This window comes from Oxyura jamaicensis, chromosome 1 (assembly GCF_011077185.1).
Source record: "Oxyura jamaicensis isolate SHBP4307 breed ruddy duck chromosome 1, BPBGC_Ojam_1.0, whole genome shotgun sequence".
In the NCBI taxonomy this organism is placed as follows: Eukaryota; Metazoa; Chordata; class Aves; order Anseriformes; family Anatidae; genus Oxyura; species Oxyura jamaicensis.
Genome location: NC_048893.1, coordinates 201,357,856 through 201,377,068, shown reverse-complemented (window position 1 = coordinate 201,377,068; position 19,213 = coordinate 201,357,856). Strand labels below are relative to the sequence as shown.

The window sequence follows — 19,213 nt, the reverse complement described above, 5'->3', positions numbered from 1 at the left end:
GCTGTGGCAGTAGCAGGAGTAAATTTGTGCTGGGCATGATAAATATTGATGGCAGTTCTGCAAAGCCAAGATACCATATGGACGCCATGTGTGTAGGGATACCCAGTCCTATGAGAAAGAGATTGTTTTTTTTCTGAGGTATAATTTATTCTGTTTTAAAGACAGTGATGCTCAGTGTGACTTTGACTTCACAGCCTGATAGGATCGCTAAGCCTTAAGAGTGAAGGGTGACTTTTGCAGCAGGTCTTCTGTCTGTCTTATTTCCTCATCCCTTTAGCTTTATGGAGGGAGTGATTCTGCTCTAATAACACATTTTTATATTTTATGTAAAATAATTTTAAATAATACAAATCTCATTTTTCTCCTCCCTCATGTTTTACTCATAAGACAAACTGCGGCGGGAGGGTAAGTACTGGCTCATGGAGCTGTCACTGGTGATCACTGCCATGCCATCCACTGGATCGCTTCTTTCTGTTCCCCATCGTGGCATTCTCTTTTAATTTGCACTACCATTGCTGCTACTTCACGAATGCACTGGCAGCGTCATCCCATTTGCTGCAGAGCTTGGCCCTCGTGGTGAGGTTGTGACGCCTTCCCAGAGCTGGGAAGTGTGGTGTTGAATGGTTAACGCCTTAAATGCTTCTCACTAATGACCTCAACGTGGAAGAAATTAACTTCTGCATCAAAATTTGGAAAACTTCAACAAGGGTTTGTTGTCCATGGCTTGGTTTTCACGCACTGGAAGAAACCATGCTGAATAGCAAGGGTATTTGGTGGGAGTTTGGACCCTGAGCAAGGTTAAATCTCTTTATCTGGAGATGAAAGCAATGCCTGCTGCTGCTTTCTTGCTGCCAAAATGCAGTAATGTTTGGTGGAGCTTTAACCCCATAAAAATCCAGATGAAGTCAGCCACGGTGCTGTGAGTAGTGAGGGAAGCAGGCTCAGAAAGGATTTTGTTTGGGGCTACTTACAATGTAGGTCATGCAGGCAGCAATGCATTTGCACTGAGATGTGGTTTCTGATGTAAGTGGTCAGCAGAGCCTCTGCCTTTCGGTAGAGTTTGATTTTCCCAAGGCAGAGAGGTGTTGCTCTCACCCAGCGATAGGAAACCAAAGAGACAGTATTTCCTTGGAGGTGCCCTTTGGCCCCTTGTCAGCAAAGCAGACAGAGTTTTGCATGCTGTCAGCTATGAGAAGTGGGCAAACTGTGAGTATTCATCAACTAGGAATGACCCAGGACAGCAAGCAATAGCACGAGAGTTTGTGCTGACAAAGTCTTTTGGAGATCACAAGGGACGGGTCAGTGAGAGCATCCAGAAAACATTCCTGCAACTAATGGTTAACTGCTCCAGTAGGCTCGCTGGCTGCATTTGGGGCAGGGTAGGCCAATGTGGCTGAAACACAGGATTTCAGAGACTTCTGCAAAGAGTCTGGTTTTTTTTAGAAGATGCTCCAAGAAACTTAGAAATGCTCCTTAAATTAACTTGGTAATAAAATATGAAGAGGAAACAGTCTCCCAGGTCTCTCACCCAGGACTGGAAGAGAACTGAGGGGTCACTGGGGATCTTGGTGGCAAAACACCGCTCAGGAACTGAGCACAGCCCTTCCCTGAGCTTTAGGTTTACCTGCAGAAAACTGCTCAGGGACTTCAGTGCTTCCTTGCTTCAGTAGCTCCTAAAATCCAGTCTGTATTATTTCACAGCCAATTTCCACCTTTTGTATTTGTGACAACTTTGTCCTTGAGCTTAAAGAGTTTTTTTTTTGTTAGTTCATTTCTTGACATATAACCCACTGTTACAGACCAGGCAATTATTTCCTCTGTGAATTCAAACCTCACCTAGGCTGAACAGAAAATTGTTAATTTTCTCTGGCGTTGGCCATGAGGCTACGAAGTGACAGCCTGGGAGGGCTTTCAGCATCCCTCCCACAGGACACAATTGCCACCTACTGGCTGTCTTTTAGGAAGCCAGAGCTGGTGGAGATGTAGATGAGCATAGACGATGCAAAACAAGTTATCATCTAACCCATCTAACATCTAGGCCCTTTCCATCATGGCTGAGGGGTTACAGGTATACTGGGAGCAACTCAACCTGGGGCTGCCAACTCATGTCTCCAGGTCTCCCTTCCCACTCCTCCCACTAGCACTGGTAGTTATTTTGCTGTTTTCCGAACCTCAGATTTGTTTTATTCATCAGCAAGTTTGTGATATGCACAAAAAGAGGAGCAGCCAACGGAGCTTGGAGACACGGTCTTCATGGTCCACAAGCATCCTTGCCTGAGACACTTTGATTCTTTGTGCCAAAGGCTTATTTTTGGGTTCAGATCATGCAGCTGAAAAGTTGTGAATTTTTTTTTATGTTGGGATGATTTTTTTTTTTTTTTTTCCCAGATGTGCCTTCATTCTACTGCCCAAGGTGGAAGTCTGTTCACTTGCTTGCTCTAGGCGACAACTTTTAGATGGATGAAGTTGGGGAAGGACATCCCAACTCTCAGCCTTGAGCTTGGGATGTGGCCAAACCTCCCAAAATCAGAGCTGCATCTGAGTGAGATGGCAAAGGTCATGAGTCCTTTGGTAAGAGGCTTGAGAGAAAAGGGAAGAAATGAATGATCCAGACACCACCAAGAGTTTTGCTGCCTGAGGCCCAGGACAGCTTCGCTCATTCGAGTGCCATGGAGAGCACGGGATGGACGAAAGGCCATTTCCAAAATGACTCAGAAATAGCCGAGAAGGGATGTGTCAGGACTTTGTGGGCCATCCCCATGGCTCAGGACAAGGTTTAAATTGCAGCGTGTCTCGGTCAGACAGAGATGGTAGTGGAGAATGGAAAGGTTTTTGGATATTTTATTGTGAATATTTAAAAACAGGTTAAGCAGACCTCTGTCAGGAACGGTTTAGATACAGCAGGTCCTGATTTGAGGGCAATGGTCTCCAGGCCCTTTTCATCCCTGGTTTCTCAGTGCACTAGGTATGTGCGGACGTGTGCTGGCTCTGGGGATATTTTTGCATCTATGGTTGACTTGGAACGCTGAAGCTTAACCGAGGAACATCTGAAGTATGAATTAAGTCTTGAATCCATTTTGTGCATCAGCAGGAATGAATATGAGCTGATTTATGTCGTTTGGGGCTTCTCTTCCAGTTTTGCTCCACGCTCCACCCTGCAAGCATTTTTGACTTAAACATCACCTTTCATCCATTTTTTTCTTTTTTCTTCTGGCTTTCACACTCCATCCAAGCTGCTTAAGCCTCTCAGCCATGTCTCACCACCTCCATAAACCTTCATGTGCTTCTCCTCCAGACATACACCGGCTCGATACTGGTGGCGGTAAACCCCTACCAGCTCCTACCCATCTACTCACCGGAGCAGATACGCCTGTACACCAACAAGAAGATCGGGGAGATGCCGCCACACATCTTTGCGATTGCTGACAACTGCTACTTCAACATGCAGCGCAACAACAAGGACCAGTGCTGCATCATAAGGTGAGCTGGTGAATTTCCAAATGAGCCATCTCCTGGAAAAGGTTGCTGTTTTTTTAGGAAACAGCTCTCCGAACATAATCAGAAATTAGAAGGAGGCATTAGGTCTTCCATCCACGTATTCACAGGGTTTCACAGTCTGCCTCCTAGTGCATTTTGGCAGCTCAAAACTTGTGCTGAAGCTGCCCCATGGGACCAGCCACCCCTGGACCACAGGCTCAAGGTATGGTGATTGCACCTGGAAGTGCTTTCTGACCTTCTCGGTGCTGATTCCATGATGGTATTTGCTGGAGAAACCCAAACCCAAGCAAAAAATTGGCCATGTGAATTGGAAAGTAAGTCTGTATCTTGGCTGGAAGCTGTCCTGTACTGTGTACTACCATTTGGATTCAACTAGCCTTTGGGATACTGGAAGCTCATCCTTAGTGGCCTTGTCCTGCTCATGCTAACAAGAGGTTCAGAGACATCAGAGACAGAGAGAGGGACATCCACAGGGGTGCAGCAGGGCTTTCGCTGACCTCAGTTTCTGTTGTCTTTGAAGCGGTGAGTCTGGAGCTGGGAAAACAGAAAGCACGAAACTGATTCTGCAGTTCCTGGCGGCGATCAGTGGCCAGCACTCCTGGATTGAGCAGCAGGTCCTGGAGGCAAATCCCATCTTGGAAGGTGAGGCTTCAGCTGATGGAGGCATTTTTCTGAGGCTAAAAATCAAATCAAATTAAATCAAATAAAAAATCAGATTCAGGAAACACAAAATCAGGATAAATGTAAGTCACTGTTTGTTGCACTTTGAGTTTCAAAAAGCAAGAAAATTAAAAAAATCAAAAGCAACAATGCAAGCATTTATTAAATTGAATACCTTATCACCTGAATTTATTTTTAACAATAAAATTATCTTCTGATATGGACTTTCATTTTTTTGCATGAATATTTTTAACGACTGTTGTTGAAAATGAAACATTTCATCTGACTTGAGATTTTAAATTTTTGATTAATTTAAAAATCAAAAATTATATTCTTTTCCATATAAACTGGGATATTTTTTCCTAAATTTCAAAACAGAACCCTGAATTTTGCCTAGTGTAGTCAGGGATTTCAAAAACGCTGATCAGCAAATACACAAAGCTCTTTTGAAAAATCAGACCACCTCTTCCCATGCTGGAATTACAACTGCATGCAGAGCACGGATATCACATGAATGCTTCGTTTAAATAATTAATTTGGGGTTTATTTGATCATGATCGCAAAAATCTTATTCCTGTTCTTTGCTCTGGTTCAGCAGAACATGCGATTAAATTGACCAGAGCATCACTGCCTACAGACCTTGTACTGGCAGTACACAATAGCACACCCCACCATTTCCTTCCAGGGCCAGAGAATGGCAGCAGAATGCAGAAAAAAAAATAAAAATAAACAATAAAGACAGATCAAGAAAGAACCTGATAACAAGAACCAGCTTGTTGCCCTTAATGGGTGCATCAGCAAGCTGTTACTGTAAAGACCAGCCCCACTTTTAATTGGACGCCTGCCCATTAAACAGGTGATCTGAGCCTCCCAGCATAATGCAGGATGGGCTTTTTACATTTATTCAGTAAGAGCATCATTTTCTTCCTTTCTTCCTTAAAGAATAAAGGCGTTTTTACTCCCCCTGCTACTCACAGCGAGCAGTGTTTGCTTGGTAAGTAGCTCCCCATAGGAATCAGTGGAGATAAGAATATCCTAACAGTTTCCATGAAAAATGCTGGAAGCAAGACACCAGCTGAGCTCTCCCCCTCCACACTCCTCTGCCGGAGCATCCTTCAGTCCAGGCATGAAGATGCAACCAGGGGCTGGCATTGCAAAGCCCCGTGGTGTGTGGCGGGCACAGGGGAGCTGAACACACACTTCATCATGCTATGACCCAGGGGAAGAGAGCTCTTGTATTTCCCATGCATCTCCAGCACCAGTAACGTGTATAAATGCCAGGGCAATAATAATAAAATATAGATGCAAGGGCACGCTGCTCCTGCAAGCAGCCCACACCCGCACGAAGGATGGAGCTTGCAGGGTGAGGTCTCCCTCTGGAGGCTGGCTTAGTCCCTCTGTATTTACCTAAAGGATGAGCTCTTTCTGTCTCAGTCCTCAGATCTCTCACCAGCATCTCTGTCATTTCCCATAAACCGTCACCTTGCACACTGCAGCATCCTCCTGCTCCACCTGCCTGTATTTCACCAGCTGCTTCCCAAATCCTCCTGTCCTGTCCCTTTTTCCTCGGTAAGCTCACCCAGTTCCAGTGCCTCTTTCTCGATGCTCCTCTCCGTATTTCTGAGGACAGTTATCTGTGGTATATCCTGTCTCTGCACGCTGAAACTGAGCCAGACAAATGTCAGGGAAAGGTGCTGGGGCTGCTTTTCAGCCTCTGTTGTTCAGTTGTTTTTTCTCCAGGACACCAGAGCCACGACCATCCCTGCGTCAGGCCGCCTCTGACCCGTTGCATTTCCTCCCCACAGCTTTCGGGAACGCCAAGACGATCCGTAATGACAACTCCAGCCGGTTCGGGAAGTACATCGACATCCACTTCAACAAAAGGGGAGCCATCGAGGGGGCGAAGATCGAGCAGTACCTGCTGGAGAAGTCCCGCGTCTGCCGGCAGGTGAGGTGGCAGGTCAGCCCTGCGTGGCAGTGGGTCCGTCACCCCTCGTGGTGACATTAGGGTGACCGAGCTAACGACGGTGGCTCTTCTCCCCCCAGGCCCAGGACGAGAGGAACTACCACGTGTTTTACTGCATGCTGAGAGGAATGACGGCGGAGCAGAAGAAGAAGCTGGGTCTTGGGAAAGCCACGGATTACAACTACCTGGCGATGGTGAGAGCGCAGCAGAGCAGAGGTTTGGAGGGAAGATGTGGTGAGAGCTTATTAGCAAGGGAGGGAGAAATGCGAGGTCTTCCTCAGCACCCCAAGGGGCTGCTTTGCTGGTTAGGACCTTCTTGAGCCTTAGTCACAGGTAGGGGGATTTCTGTCCCACCACTGCCACTCACAGGCTGACAGCAATCCCTTAGCCTGTGTAAAATAGGTTATTTCCACTATTTCTGTGAAACGGGACATAGGCACGGATGGTTTGGGTGGGTTTTGCCCAAGCCACTTGTTTAGAAATAACCTGGGTGTTAGATACAGCTCAATGCTCTTACAGAAAAGACAAAGGGGGCTGAGTTTGTGTCTGGGTGATGTGTTCTCGTCACCATACAGTGCGTAATCATCTCTGCTCCATGCCCCTGTCCATGCAAAGCTTGGTGTTGGACCAAGCCAGCAACCTCCAGCCCAGCTCCCTCCATGTCACCAGCCAACAGGACTGGTAGCAGCAGGTGTAATTAAGGCTGGTCCATCATCAGCAAGGAATCATTGAAAATCTTCAGCATGTTTCCTTCGGGCTTTTTATCCTCACATCAAGGAGCTTTTTCTCTGATTGATTCTCTCCAGTTCTTAAAGGGGATCTATACGAAATTGGGGGAGAGGGTCCTTATCAGGGAGTGCGGTGATGGGACAAGAGTAAGGGTTTTAAACTATGAGAGAGAAGGTTTAGATTGAAGATAATGAAGAAATTCTTCCCTCTGAGGGCACTCAGGCCCTGGCCCAGGCTGCCCAGAGGATCTGGGGGTGCCTCAGCCCTGGCAGTGCCCAAGGCCAGGCTGGATGGGACTGGGGGCAGCCTGGGCTGGGGGCAGGGGGCCCTGACCGTGGCAGGGCTTGGAGCTGGATGTCCCTTAATTCCAACTCAAACCATGCTGTGGTTGTAGGCAGACACAGGATGGTACAGGTGGCAAGGCCGAGCACGAAATGGCAGAGCCAGACCCCCAAGTTCAGCATCATCTTTTGCTCATTTATTCCTTACACAAAACACCTCCAGAATTAGGGGGGAAATTCAGCAAAGCCCTGAGAGCTTAGGGTCACCCCGCCTGTGCCAGACACACTTGGCTTCACCCCACATACCCTGTGGCCTCCTTGCCTCCCCAGGGTAACTGCACGACCTGCGACGGCAGGGATGACAGCAAGGAGTACGCCAACATCCGCTCTGCCATGAAGGTCCTTATGTTCACCGACACGGAGAACTGGGAGATCTCCAAGCTGCTGGCTGCCATCCTACACATGGGGAACCTGCAGTACGAAGGTAGGAGGACAAAACTCAAAGATATGTTCAAAGATACTGCTTTTTCTCCTTATTTTCCATGGGGAGAAACAGCCAAGTTTAGGGTCTTGTCCATACCACCTGCCATGATGGGAGGTTGAATATGGCCAGGGGCTGTTCAGTAGGGCCAGGAGAGACTAATGAGAAGGGTCTGGGTGATTGGATAGGCCTTTGTAAATGTGCCAGGCCACCCTGCCATCAGAAGTGAAGTGGTGATATAAAGGCCTCTCTGGAAAACAGAAGCCTAAAGCACTTACATGCTAGAAATATTTCACCCTATAAGTAATTTAGGGTGGCCTGCAGAGCAGAACACAGGTCCTTTGCAGCCAGCAGCCACACAAACTTCTCCTTTCTGATGGCCAGATTTTGCCTGGCCACCAGGAGGAGGCAACAAAGGCGGGAGGCTGAGGAACCCTTTCCCTCAGCTCACAAACCTCCTGCAGAGCTGCCTCCCTTGCTGACCACTTTCCCCGTGCCTCTCTTCCCACAGCCCGGACCTATGACAACCTGGATGCCTGCGAGGTCGTCCAGTCGGCGTCACTGATCACCGCGGCATCGTTGCTGGAGGTCAGTGGCTCTGCGGTGTTGGTGTCCCCTTTTTGGCTTATCCCCACATTCCCAGGGTTGGGGCAAGGCTTGGAAAGCCTCACCTGAGGCAGGCACTCTGCCCTGCCAGCTCCAGGAGGTGAAGAGGCCTGGCTAAGCCATACTTGGCCCTGTGCTGGTAGCCTGAAGGTGGTCGTCTTCATCTGAGCTTCCCTTCACACCAGTGGAGAGGAACTGTTGCTTTGATGACATAACATCCTAAAAAGGATGTCCAAAATAGTTTAGTCCCTAAAACAGCATGTCTCTCTCACTGATATAAAGGAAGCTCATTAGAGCAGCTGAGACAGAGGCATCCAGCTCTCTGGGTGCATCAGATGAGGTGAGATGACCCTTACCCAAACCACCTTGGGGTGGCTGGAGCGGTCCTTGGTGTCCTCCCCAGCATGGGACAGGGCTTCCCAGGGACACCAGCTTGCCACATGGGCTCTGTTGGTCCCAGAGTGTTACCTTAGCCATTTGCAGGCTGTTTTCTTGGACTTTATGGGCTGGGTGTTTCCCTGGCCTGACCTCAAGAGTACAAAAAGGGGTCACCAGGATGCAAAGCTACAAGGTGCTGGTGGGCTTTGCAGGCTTTGCTTTTTCATCTCCAGTCCCCATGCCTCATTAACGTCTCTCACTAAGCAGAAAGAACACTTCCCATAGTAAAATATTGCACAAACATATATTAATTAGTCTTTCTGAAGTGCCTGTTACATCATTTATTTTCCCTGTAGAAGAAAAGCTGGGCCAAGAAAAGCCACTTACGTCCAGCCCTGGGGGTCTGTACAGTTTTTTTCCAGCCACTCATGCCCAGGCTACTAGCTCAGGCCATTGTAAGGATCTCATGTTGTAATATCAGCAGGTTTTTTTGGTGGTGCCTTTGCCAGGTTGACCCTCAGGATGTGATGAACTGCCTCACCAGCCGGACGATAATCACCAGGGGTGAGACCGTGTCCACTCCTCTCAGCATGGAACAAGCGCTGGATGTGAGGGACGCTTTTGTAAAGGTAAACCTTAGGGCATTGCCTGTTGATGTGATGAAGAAATCTACGAGTTTTGAGACCAGAGCATCCACTGCATGGGAAAACCACCTCGCATGGGGTCTATGTGAGCTAGAATCATCAGGTGGCCTTAAATATGTGTTGGCACTGGGATGTGCAAAGAGCTGAGATGGAAGGAATCCAGATAGGCTGGTTCTCAAGGGATTTGCAGTTGGGACTTGAGCCTGTCCATACTCAAAGGTGACCTGTCAAAGGAGCCAGCATCATGAAATGACTTTGTGTCAGCTTCTGCAAGATGTTCCAGCTTGACCTCCAGAATCAGATCCTCAGCTACTATAAGTCAGAACAGCCATTCCAACACCTGCAACACCCACACCTGAATTTCAGGATTTGGGCATTTGTATGGAACTGAAACAGTACCAATAAATAAAGCATGGAATAGGGTTTAGAGGAAGCACATAGGGAAGAATCTATTTTTGGGATTTTGCTTTGGGTTGTCTTTAATCTAGGCTTTCAGGTCTATTGTCCTTTATCTACACAGTGTCACAGGCAACTTTAAACCACACCAAGAGTCCAATATAGCCATCCTGTTGGTCAGTGAGTCCCTTGGGGGCTGTCCAGTGCTTTAGGGGAGTTTGTGCCACTGGGGGTGAGGTAGTGCCTCAGACTAGCAGGACAAACTGCTAACCTGTCTCAGTGAGCTCCATCTTTGGGACATTGCAGGGAATTTATGGGCGACTTTTTGTGTGGATTGTGGAGAAGATCAACGCCGCGATTTACAGACCTCCTTCCCAGGAACTCAAAAGTGTCAGGAGATCCATCGGCCTCCTCGATATCTTTGGCTTTGAGAACTTCACTGTGAACAGGTATGGAGCCTGTAGCAGCAGAACTATGCCTTAAGCCTCCTTTACCACCCCAAGCTCACTCCTATACACGTATAATTTCTGTGACATCATTTTGGGGAAGAAAAACATATCAGCTGGACCACTATGGTAATTTTTAGCCTATAGCCACCTTACTGAATAGTTGACAAGGTCTGAGGACATTGCTTCAAGCATAGAGTGATGGAGAAAGATAGATTATGGTGGATCTAAACAGACCTTTCCTTTTCCTTCCTTCCAGTTTTGAGCAGCTTTGCATCAACTTTGCGAATGAGAACCTACAGCAGTTTTTTGTGCGCCACGTCTTCAAACTGGAGCAGGAGGAGTACAACCTGGAGAACATCAACTGGCAGCACATCGAGTTCACTGATAACCAGGATGCCTTGGACATGATTGCCATCAAGCCCATGAACATCATCTCCCTCATTGATGAGGAGAGCAAGTTCCCCAAGGTGTGTTTTGGGCTCAGCCCTCCTTCCAGTGACTCCCCTATTTTTACCCCCTTCACATTTGCATGTTGCCCCCCTATGAGAGGTATGATCAGCCCCAAATCAGGAGCCAAGGAAGACATAACACGTTTGATATAACACAGATTCACCTCTTGGTTACCTATTCCTAGCTCCTATTACTCCATCAGTAACACATTCAAGCTTAAAAGAAATCAGAATTTCTGATGGAATAATACATCTGTAAGGGGCTCTAGAACAGCCTCTGACTGAAAATTTAAGAAAAAAAAAAGTTAAATATACTCCCTCTGGACTGTTTTGAATACAGCACAGCATACCACAGATATTTGTTTTTCTGTACTTGAGTTATCCCCTCCAACACATCTCTTGTCAAAATACATACACATTGCCCCCTGAGGAAAAAAAGAAATGCACTATTGATTGGAAAATGAGTATCATGGGACAAACCCTGATTAAACGTCAGATCTTTTCCTGTGTGCGCAGGGGACAGATGGCACGATGTTACACAAGCTGAACTCCCAGCACAAGCTGAACACCAACTATATACCTCCAAAGAACAACTATGAAACCCAGTTTGGTATTAACCACTTTGCTGGAATTGTTTACTACGAAACAAAAGGTACGGGATGGCTCCTGGGCACTGCGGGTCTCAGGGGATGCTCGGGGGAAGGTGAGCTGCTGCTGTGATGGAGCAGAGCTGGATGGCAGCGCATAGTAGTGTCAGTGTACTCCATTTCTGGATGTAAGCCCTTGTCCTTTCAGCAGTGCCCATGAGCTGCAGAAATTTATGCTCTTTTGCTTGTGTGTCCCCTGGACAGAATTGCAGTGCTTTGCACCACGTGCATTTTTTACCCAGTCTCTGTCTTCCTTCTCTTGGTCTGTCTTTCTTTTCCCTCTCCACCGTTTCTGTTCAGCTTTTCCTAATGAAATTTACCCAGGTCCTGGATAAATTTCCCGAGTCCCTGCAATTCTGACTGCATGGGACCCTCATTATCTCCCCAAGGGAAGCCAGTAGCCCCGTGACCAGGTGGCTGTGTGCAGGGCACATACTGGCCGTGTCGCCCTGTGTCATGGACCTATGTGTTGTCCCATTATTCCTCCAGGTTTCTTGGAGAAAAACAGGGACACGCTGCATGGAGACATCATTCAGCTGGTGCATTCCTCAAAAAACAAGTTCATCAAGCAGATCTTCCAAGCAGATGTGGCGATGGTAATGCATGCAGAGGGCGGGAGAAGGTCCTTGTTCACAGGGAGGAGTTTCCTGCATGGGGGAAGAAATTGCCCAGAGTCAGATTTCTCTGATGCTCTTTGAGGCGTTTCAAGCCTGTTACCATGAGCCAATAATCCAAAAATGTGAATTGGTGGGTGTCACAGGTACAACCACCCTCACACCATTCAGTTTGTGAAATGTTGTTTCTTGCTGTGATTGCTCTTCGACCAATTGCATAGGGACAAGAACAAAAAGGTTTATCATTGTAGAGATCTGAGGGAAAACTAGCCAGCCCTTCCTGATGAATAGTCCAGATCTGCATATAATAGAGTGAGAAATGAAAACCAAACAGGTGTTCTGAAAGAGCTGTAGATACAGCACCAAAAAGATGCTGGGATAAGATTTTCCAAAGCAACTGAGTTTTTTAGCGGTTGGAGTCCTGTTTCCAAACCAACACCACTGATGGTCCAAGGGACTTTCAGGAGCGCCGAACAGATTTAAGTGCTGAGCTCCTGTGACTGCTAAGGCAAAGAAATACTTAAATTCCCCCAAAATTTCTTAAAATAGGCTACAGGCACTTTTGCAAGCTTTATTCAAAACCCTTAGGCACTCAGCCTTGCTCCCTTGGAAACGAATGATCAATATCCTTCTGACTTCATTAGGAATGAGATGAGGTCTATCAGCCCCCACCAAGCTACTGATTTCTATGACACTCCCTGTGGGTTCAGAGCTGTCCCCAGATTGGTGACACTAACTCCCTTAGCATCAGTGATGCCATTCCCTTTGCTTTTTATTGCTTATTCCTCGCCGCTTTTTATTTTCGACGCAAGCTTTGCAGTTCACCTTGGGGACGATTTGTTGCTTGTTTGGGCAGAGCAGAGATGTGCTCTGGGGAGCTGAGGAGAGGGAGCTCTCAGGTTTGTGTAATTTTGCAGAACTCGTCATGGGACTCCTACCAAGCTGTCCTTTGGCAGTATGTCACAGCAAAATTGAGATGTCCACCTGGATCTCAGAACTGAGACCTTTTAAAACATCAGAGCACTTTTGGGGGATAACCCGTTTCTCTTACACTTCCAGTCACCGTGCTGTCATTAAACACCTTCAGAATCTGTCCTGAATGGTGCTCCCTGTGCCTTGATGCTTTAATGATCTCTGCTTTTCTTACTTGAACGAGGGATTTGCAACCTGCCTGATAAGGAACCAGAAGAGGAGTGAAGGTTCTGTCCCAGCTCCCCTAATCATGCACCGTGTTAGCCTGAACATGTTAGGGGAGAGCACAAATCCCTAAACACCATGAAAATAAAACCATTTAGACGAGTAGGAGCTGACATAGGGCTACGATGATTTTAACACTTTTCCACCAACACTGCTTTGAACAGTGTCAGGTGAAACAACAGATTTAGTGGGAATTATCCATGGTTCCCCTGAGGAACCAGCCAGCAGGGTCTGACAGCACTGCTTGCTCCGGGAACAGGTAGAAGGAGCAGGGGAGATGGAAATTGAAGATGAGAGATTGGTCAAGGGAAGAACAAAGATCAGATTTGGGTGCTTTCCCCTCAGTGAAAAATTCATTTCTGTAGGAGCTGTCTGACTAAAATTAGGGGAGGAAGGGAGCAATTTCTTTAGGATTTTTGTGAAAATTTGTTTGTTTTGCTGGCATCCTCCAGTCTGGTCAAAGGAGAGCAAGAATGCACAAGGGAGAGGAGTGGGGTTGGCTGAACCTGGATGGATAGCTAGTGAGGTTAAAAGATGGAGAGGAGTTGTTTCCAGGATGGAAGAGCTGGACAGTGGTGGTTCCCTCAGCTTCAGGGACATGAATCTGGAGAGAGATGGGAAAAGCCAGGAGGGGGATGGCCAAAAATCCAAGAATTAGCACATTTTGTTCATGGGACATTTTAAGAGCTGCACCTCCAAGACTAATAATGTCAGGCTCCCATTTTGGTTATTCCTTCTTTTCACTATTTGCTCTTCTCTGTCTCTGTTCATTTTGTTGTTTTTGTTTTTGTTTTGTATGTTTTTTTATGTTTTGTTTTACCTGTGCTTCACGTAGTTTCTCTGTGGCTATGCATCCAGCACTTTTGGCCAGTCGCCCACACCCACACCAAAGGTAAACTGAATACATGAGTTTCTCTGTTGTATATTCACCTCTCCTGGGTGAGGACTGTGCTTTTCTCATGTTGGTTTATTGCTCGCCCTGTGTTATTTGTGGAGGATCCATTTCAAGTGATTGGTGTGATGAAGAGCATTTTTAGGGCTTGTTGAGTAGCTACAGAAGTAAGTGCCATGTATTTGTGAGATTCAACTCAAAAGAATTTTGTAATGATGGGAATTTGGTTTGGATAAAATCAGAACCAGCCTGAGACAAAGTTTTGGTTTTGTTTTGCTTATTCTGATGTTTGAGTCATTTTAATTAACTTCAGCTTGATCATCTGTGGGATTTGGATGCAATTTATCTTGTTGCCACCATTGGCTTCAGTGGGACATTAATCCTCAAAGCAGCTGCAAATCCAGCCCTGTTTTGCACTTTTGGGGCCAGAGATCTGATGGCTCTGGTACAAGGAGTGACTCTTGGATTGCATTTCTGTGTCGCTTGGAAATGCTGTCAGTCTCCGGGGTATTTCATGACTTGTGAGAGCTCAAATCCAAGCCTTCAGTTAATATTGAACTTTGGCATGCTCATCCCAACAGGCTCTTGGCACCTCCTTTCGGTCTTTTCTGTTGCACCTCATCTCATGACTGGTTCTGATGGCTTTCCAAACCTTTCTTGCTAGATGTTTTGGCAAGGTAGAGACTTGTGTGCTAAAGGTTTTGTGACATTACCTTTGTGACTCTGCCCACATTGCCACAACAATCCCCTGGTAGCCTAGGGATTCTGCTAGAGATGGACCTGGCTTTCTAAATTCAGATCTTTGCATGGGCTGAATTTCAACCCTTCTTACCTCTGCATTGTCTCAGGGTGCTTGGATTTGGAATTCCAATGAGGGCGACCTGACCCAAAACGACCCCAAGCCATTTGTTCCAGAGCTGAACTCCTTCCCCTCCATATCACAACCGCAAGGTGTTTGGATAGCAGCAACTCACTGGGCCTTGCTCTAGGATTGTAGCAATGCCCCACACCAAAAAATAAAATCCTTCCTGAATTAAGACACAGTGAAATGAAGCACAGGAGAGAATTGTGCAGAATCTGTCAGAAATTCTCATGCCAGTCTTTTCCTCTTATGAAAACAGGAGACGGAGGGAAATTGGACAAGTAACACTGATGATTTCTAAGACGATTTCTTGTCACGACTGTTCTCATAATATAGCCTCAATTTTTGTAAGTTTTCTAATGAATAATAATTTGTCATATTTGTTAGGCACTGAGGCAGGGGTAGAACCACCATGCCAAAGGAGACATTCCATCAGTGAGTCGTATGAAACAGGGATTTAGCTCAAAATAGTGACACTTGGCACTGTTATCCTTCCAATGCCAGATCTGTATCTCAAGACACTTTCCAGATTGCACATCCTTTGGGACAGAGACCGTCTCTTCATCAAATGCCACCACGGAACCTGCTGTGAGGGGTCCTCAACTTTCAATGCTCATCTGGAGGCCACCCCAGTGACATTTCTCTCAGCAAGCAGTGAGCATTGGAGTCCTCAGACTTCAGAAAAAAAAAAAAAAAAAAAGTTGACAAGTATAGTGTCCTACTGGCATGGTTCAGGACTGCAATCCACCATTTATGATCCCAAAGAGGTGCAGAGAAGTTCCATAGCCCAGAGACCACCTTCATCCACTGACTACACAGGGTGCAGCTGGGCTGAATTGGTTATTGCTTTCCCAGCCCTAAATCAGTACCTAAACGTGTCCAAGACATCCAAGGGAAGAGTCAGAATAGGTCCCTAGAGATTTTACAGCCTCACAGAGATGTTGGCAAGCGTCCTGATGGGATCCCCACTGGGGATCTCAGGCACCCTGTGGCAGGGGAGTGTCCCCTTGTGTCCTGCTGCCTTGACTTTTTGTATTTTTGTATTTGTGGTGCTGCAAGCAGCCACATGTCCTTGCACCTCTAGAGCCAGGCTGAGGTGCCAAAAAGAAGTGGCACTGGAGCATGTCTGAATTTCACGCTGGGCTGAACGTCTTTCTGAACTTCTCTTCTGAGATGATGCTTCCCTGTGAATCTTGTAATTCTCTTTTTTTGTCATAATTTTTCTCTTTTTTATTTTTATTTATTTATTTATTTTTCCTTTGAGGCTGAGTGATAACTCAGTGCCCCAGTCCAGGTTACAGCACCTGTGAATGCTGCTCCTCCTTGCCTGTGACACAGATATCTTGTCCTCCTTGGGCTCTGTACAGACACTGTTGAAGAGACAGTCTGTGTCCCAAAAATGTTGCATTCTCTATAAACCTCTAAACCCCCCATGCTGGCGGTCTGTTCTTGCTCCTTTTTCTGCCCGTTTTGTTGGAATAAGGGAAGAGGTGAGGCAGGAGGAACGCTGGCTTCAGCACTGGCATCCCGTCCATGCAGGAGGAGGCTGGTGTAAAACACCTGAGGTTTCATGGCACAGGTGAGAGCCTGGTTGGTGCCCATGGGGAAGGATCTGTGTGCAAGTGTCAGGCCCAGGGATGGAGGGGATGAGACCTCCATTCACCTCCCAGGTCCATGAGAGTGGATGGGGTGGTGCAGTCTGGTCAGGAGCAGCTGAGACCTCTCTGCTGATTTGGATAGAAGACAAATTGTGGCCGGATTCTGGCCAGGAAGACACTTCTGGCCAGTGTCCCTTCCCTCCTGCCTTTCCCATCTAAAGGTTCTCAAGGTAAGGATGGAGATGACACCATTTTACCAGTGCTGGGTGCACGCAAGGAAGGACTGCAAGGCACCAGGAAGGCAGTCTGGGAGTCAGCTGCTCTCACATTCCCATGTAGGAGACCCTTTTACAAAGTCTTGCATCCTTCCTCCCACCACGGCTGAAAAATGACCTCTCCCAGCCAAGCACAAACCTGCAAACCTGACAAACAGGCAGCTGCTTCCACCTTCCAGCCCCGCTCCTGTGCCTGTCACTGCTTCTTGTGACTGTCCTTCCGCATGGCTTAGAGGTGACCCCCTGCACAGAATTAGCTAAGTGGTAAGAAAGCATTAATCAACGCTATCCAAACGAAGATTCTTGCTGAAACAGCCCGATCCTCATCAAATCCATGACAAAACGTGAATGCCAGGCTCTACAGCGCATTGCAGGTAGCAGCTGCATCCATTAATTACTTCAGATTCGTTAACAGTTTGTCCTTCAGGGGAGGATTTTGCTGGGAGAGATCACCGATAGCCCCGCAAGCTCTCTTGGTCAAGAGGGCCAGGTTTTTCTGGTGTGCACGAGCTGGATTTTCTCTGCTCACGTTGCCTTGTTGGAATTCCATGACGATGTTGTGTTTGTGCTGAATGGGTTTGTCCTACCACCGCGTCCAACCTGGGCTATGGAAATGCCTCCTTTATGGGGTGTGGGGACGTTGTCCGACTGCTGTCGGATGAAGCAGAAAGTTTTTAGCAAAAGAGGTCAAAATAAAACTCACCGCCTTGCGAAACAGAGCAGCAAGGTCAGTGCAAATGGGGACTTTGCGGCTCCACACGTGGCTTGACCACCTGCAAAGAAGAGGATGTTCGGAGGAAATGTGCATGAAAATCCTGCTAGAATCCTCCCTTTGGGAAATCTCTGGCCATCAGGTCATGTCGCAGGGTGTCCTATTTTTGAGTTGGAGAGAGTTGCAACTCTCTCCCCAGATCATCCCAAAGTTTCACCCTAAATCCTTTGGCCTAATTTGCTTTTCCAGACAAAACTCAGATCTTCCCTGTAGCACAGACTGGGGAAAATAGACCTCAGCAGCACTTTCTGGAGCTGTTGCAGAGTCTCCTGCAGCAAACATGCCCCTGGCTTGTTTTTCTGCCTCCAGGACCCTCTGGAGGCTGGTCCTACACCCCGAGGAACTGCATTATATGGGTCAGACATGAACAAGGACAACAGGGTCAGCATCACTGTGCTGTGATTCACAGGGATGCCCAAGCATTTCCTGCGGAGCACCCTGGGCAAATGCCTTGCCCCAGGCTGCAATACAGAAATTTTTGATGTTCTACAAGGGGCTGTTTGCTCTCACAAGCTGATCTTCCTCGTGTCTTTGCACGAGGCAGTTGGGAACTTGACTCACACAGGGAGGCTCGAGCAGGAGAAATTAAATTTAGGCACTTTTCCTCAGTGGGTACAGGCACCTGGAGTAAATCATAGAGTGTGCGTGCAACACAAGCAGAGCAGTCCGGGGACAAAGCCAGGCGCCCTGTGGCCCCAGGCCCTCTCCTCTCCCCATCTCTGCCACCTCGGGCATCCTCCACCGCAGCCCTGAAGCCTCGGCTCCCCGCCTCCAGCCGCGGCCAGAGGGGAAAGGCTCTGTTATCCTTCCATTTCCTGAGCCCGCTCTGCCGCCGTTTTGCAGGGAGCAGAGACGAGGAAGCGCTCGCCGACGCTCAGCAGCCAGTTCAAGCGGTCCCTGGAGCTGTTGATGAGGACTCTCAGCGTCTGCCAGCCCTTTTTCGTCCGCTGCATCAAGCCCAATGAGTACAAGAAGCCCATGGTGAGTCCTGATTTTCTCTCTTGATTGCTTTTTTTTTGGTACGGGATTATCCACAGGAGCTAACGGTAAAAGTCCTTTGGGTATCAGTGGAGCCAGGACTGACCCTGGGTGCTTAGGAAAAAAAAAAAACACAGCCCTTTCTGCAAGAAAAGGGGTCACAAAAGCTTGTGGAGGAAAGGCTGGCAAAGTTGGGCACTTTCTTTGCACCCCAAATTAGAGGGGAGATGCTTCCACCCCCTTTCCTTCCCAAGAACGACCTCGAGGAATTCACCCCGCAGCCCTTTCCCCTCTAGGAAATGCGTCTGATTTCTATAGGGTGTGGGAGCCTCCCTGCCAGCTGTAGGGCCCTGTGTCCAGCCCTATTGCAGGGTTTGACAGTCCCTTAAAAATGATCCCATTCCTGTGGGTGTTTTCTGCAAAACCTTTGTTTCTGAGGGACCTTTCTTGCTTTTACCCATGAGATTTGTTTCAACTGTTCGTTTTGATGTTATGTTGTTTGATTTTTTTGTTTGTGTTTGTAACAATTGTGAATAAATAGTTAAAAATCATCAGAAAAAAAAAAAAAAAAGGAAAAGGGAAATAACAGAGGAAATGTAAGAGGAATTACTTAGCTGTGATTCCCGGAGGAGGGAGGTTAGACTATGCCGGAGAGGATTATTACAACATTTTATCCGGATGAACAACCAACAGGCAATTCCCTCCACCGTTCAGAGTGACTCGGTGGGAGGGAGATGGTGCTGAAAACCCCAGCCTCAGGATTGCCCCCCTGCAGGATTGGACCCTGGAGCAATCAGCAGGCTTGTGCTAGCCTCTTGCTGCTCTTGATAGTGATAATTCT

General features: G+C 47.4%; 1 protein-coding gene across 3 annotated transcripts in view; it reads left to right on the top strand.

Moving 5' to 3' along the window:
• The window catches only part of MYO7A (myosin VIIA), an 88,056-nt gene that overhangs the window by 36,525 nt on the left and 32,318 nt on the right, over nt 1-19,213 (top strand). Inside the window, exons 5-18 of one of the 3 annotated variants that reach the window (XM_035330297.1) lie at nt 388-405; nt 3,296-3,480; nt 4,019-4,140; nt 5,964-6,106; nt 6,205-6,318; nt 7,465-7,618; nt 8,127-8,203; nt 9,109-9,228; nt 9,946-10,088; nt 10,345-10,555; nt 11,054-11,189; nt 11,674-11,780; nt 13,831-13,887; nt 18,238-18,375. In XM_035330297.1, the coding sequence (XP_035186188.1) occupies nt 388-405; nt 3,296-3,480; nt 4,019-4,140; nt 5,964-6,106; nt 6,205-6,318; nt 7,465-7,618; nt 8,127-8,203; nt 9,109-9,228; nt 9,946-10,088; nt 10,345-10,555; nt 11,054-11,189; nt 11,674-11,780; nt 13,831-13,887; nt 18,238-18,375 (1,725 nt within the window). The remainder of the gene's footprint in view (nt 1-387; nt 406-3,295; nt 3,481-4,018; nt 4,141-5,963; nt 6,107-6,204; nt 6,319-7,464; nt 7,619-8,126; nt 8,204-9,108; nt 9,229-9,945; nt 10,089-10,344; nt 10,556-11,053; nt 11,190-11,673; nt 11,781-13,830; nt 13,888-18,237; nt 18,376-19,213) is intronic. The other 2 variants (XM_035330306.1, XM_035330317.1) reach the window with 2 other exon arrangements.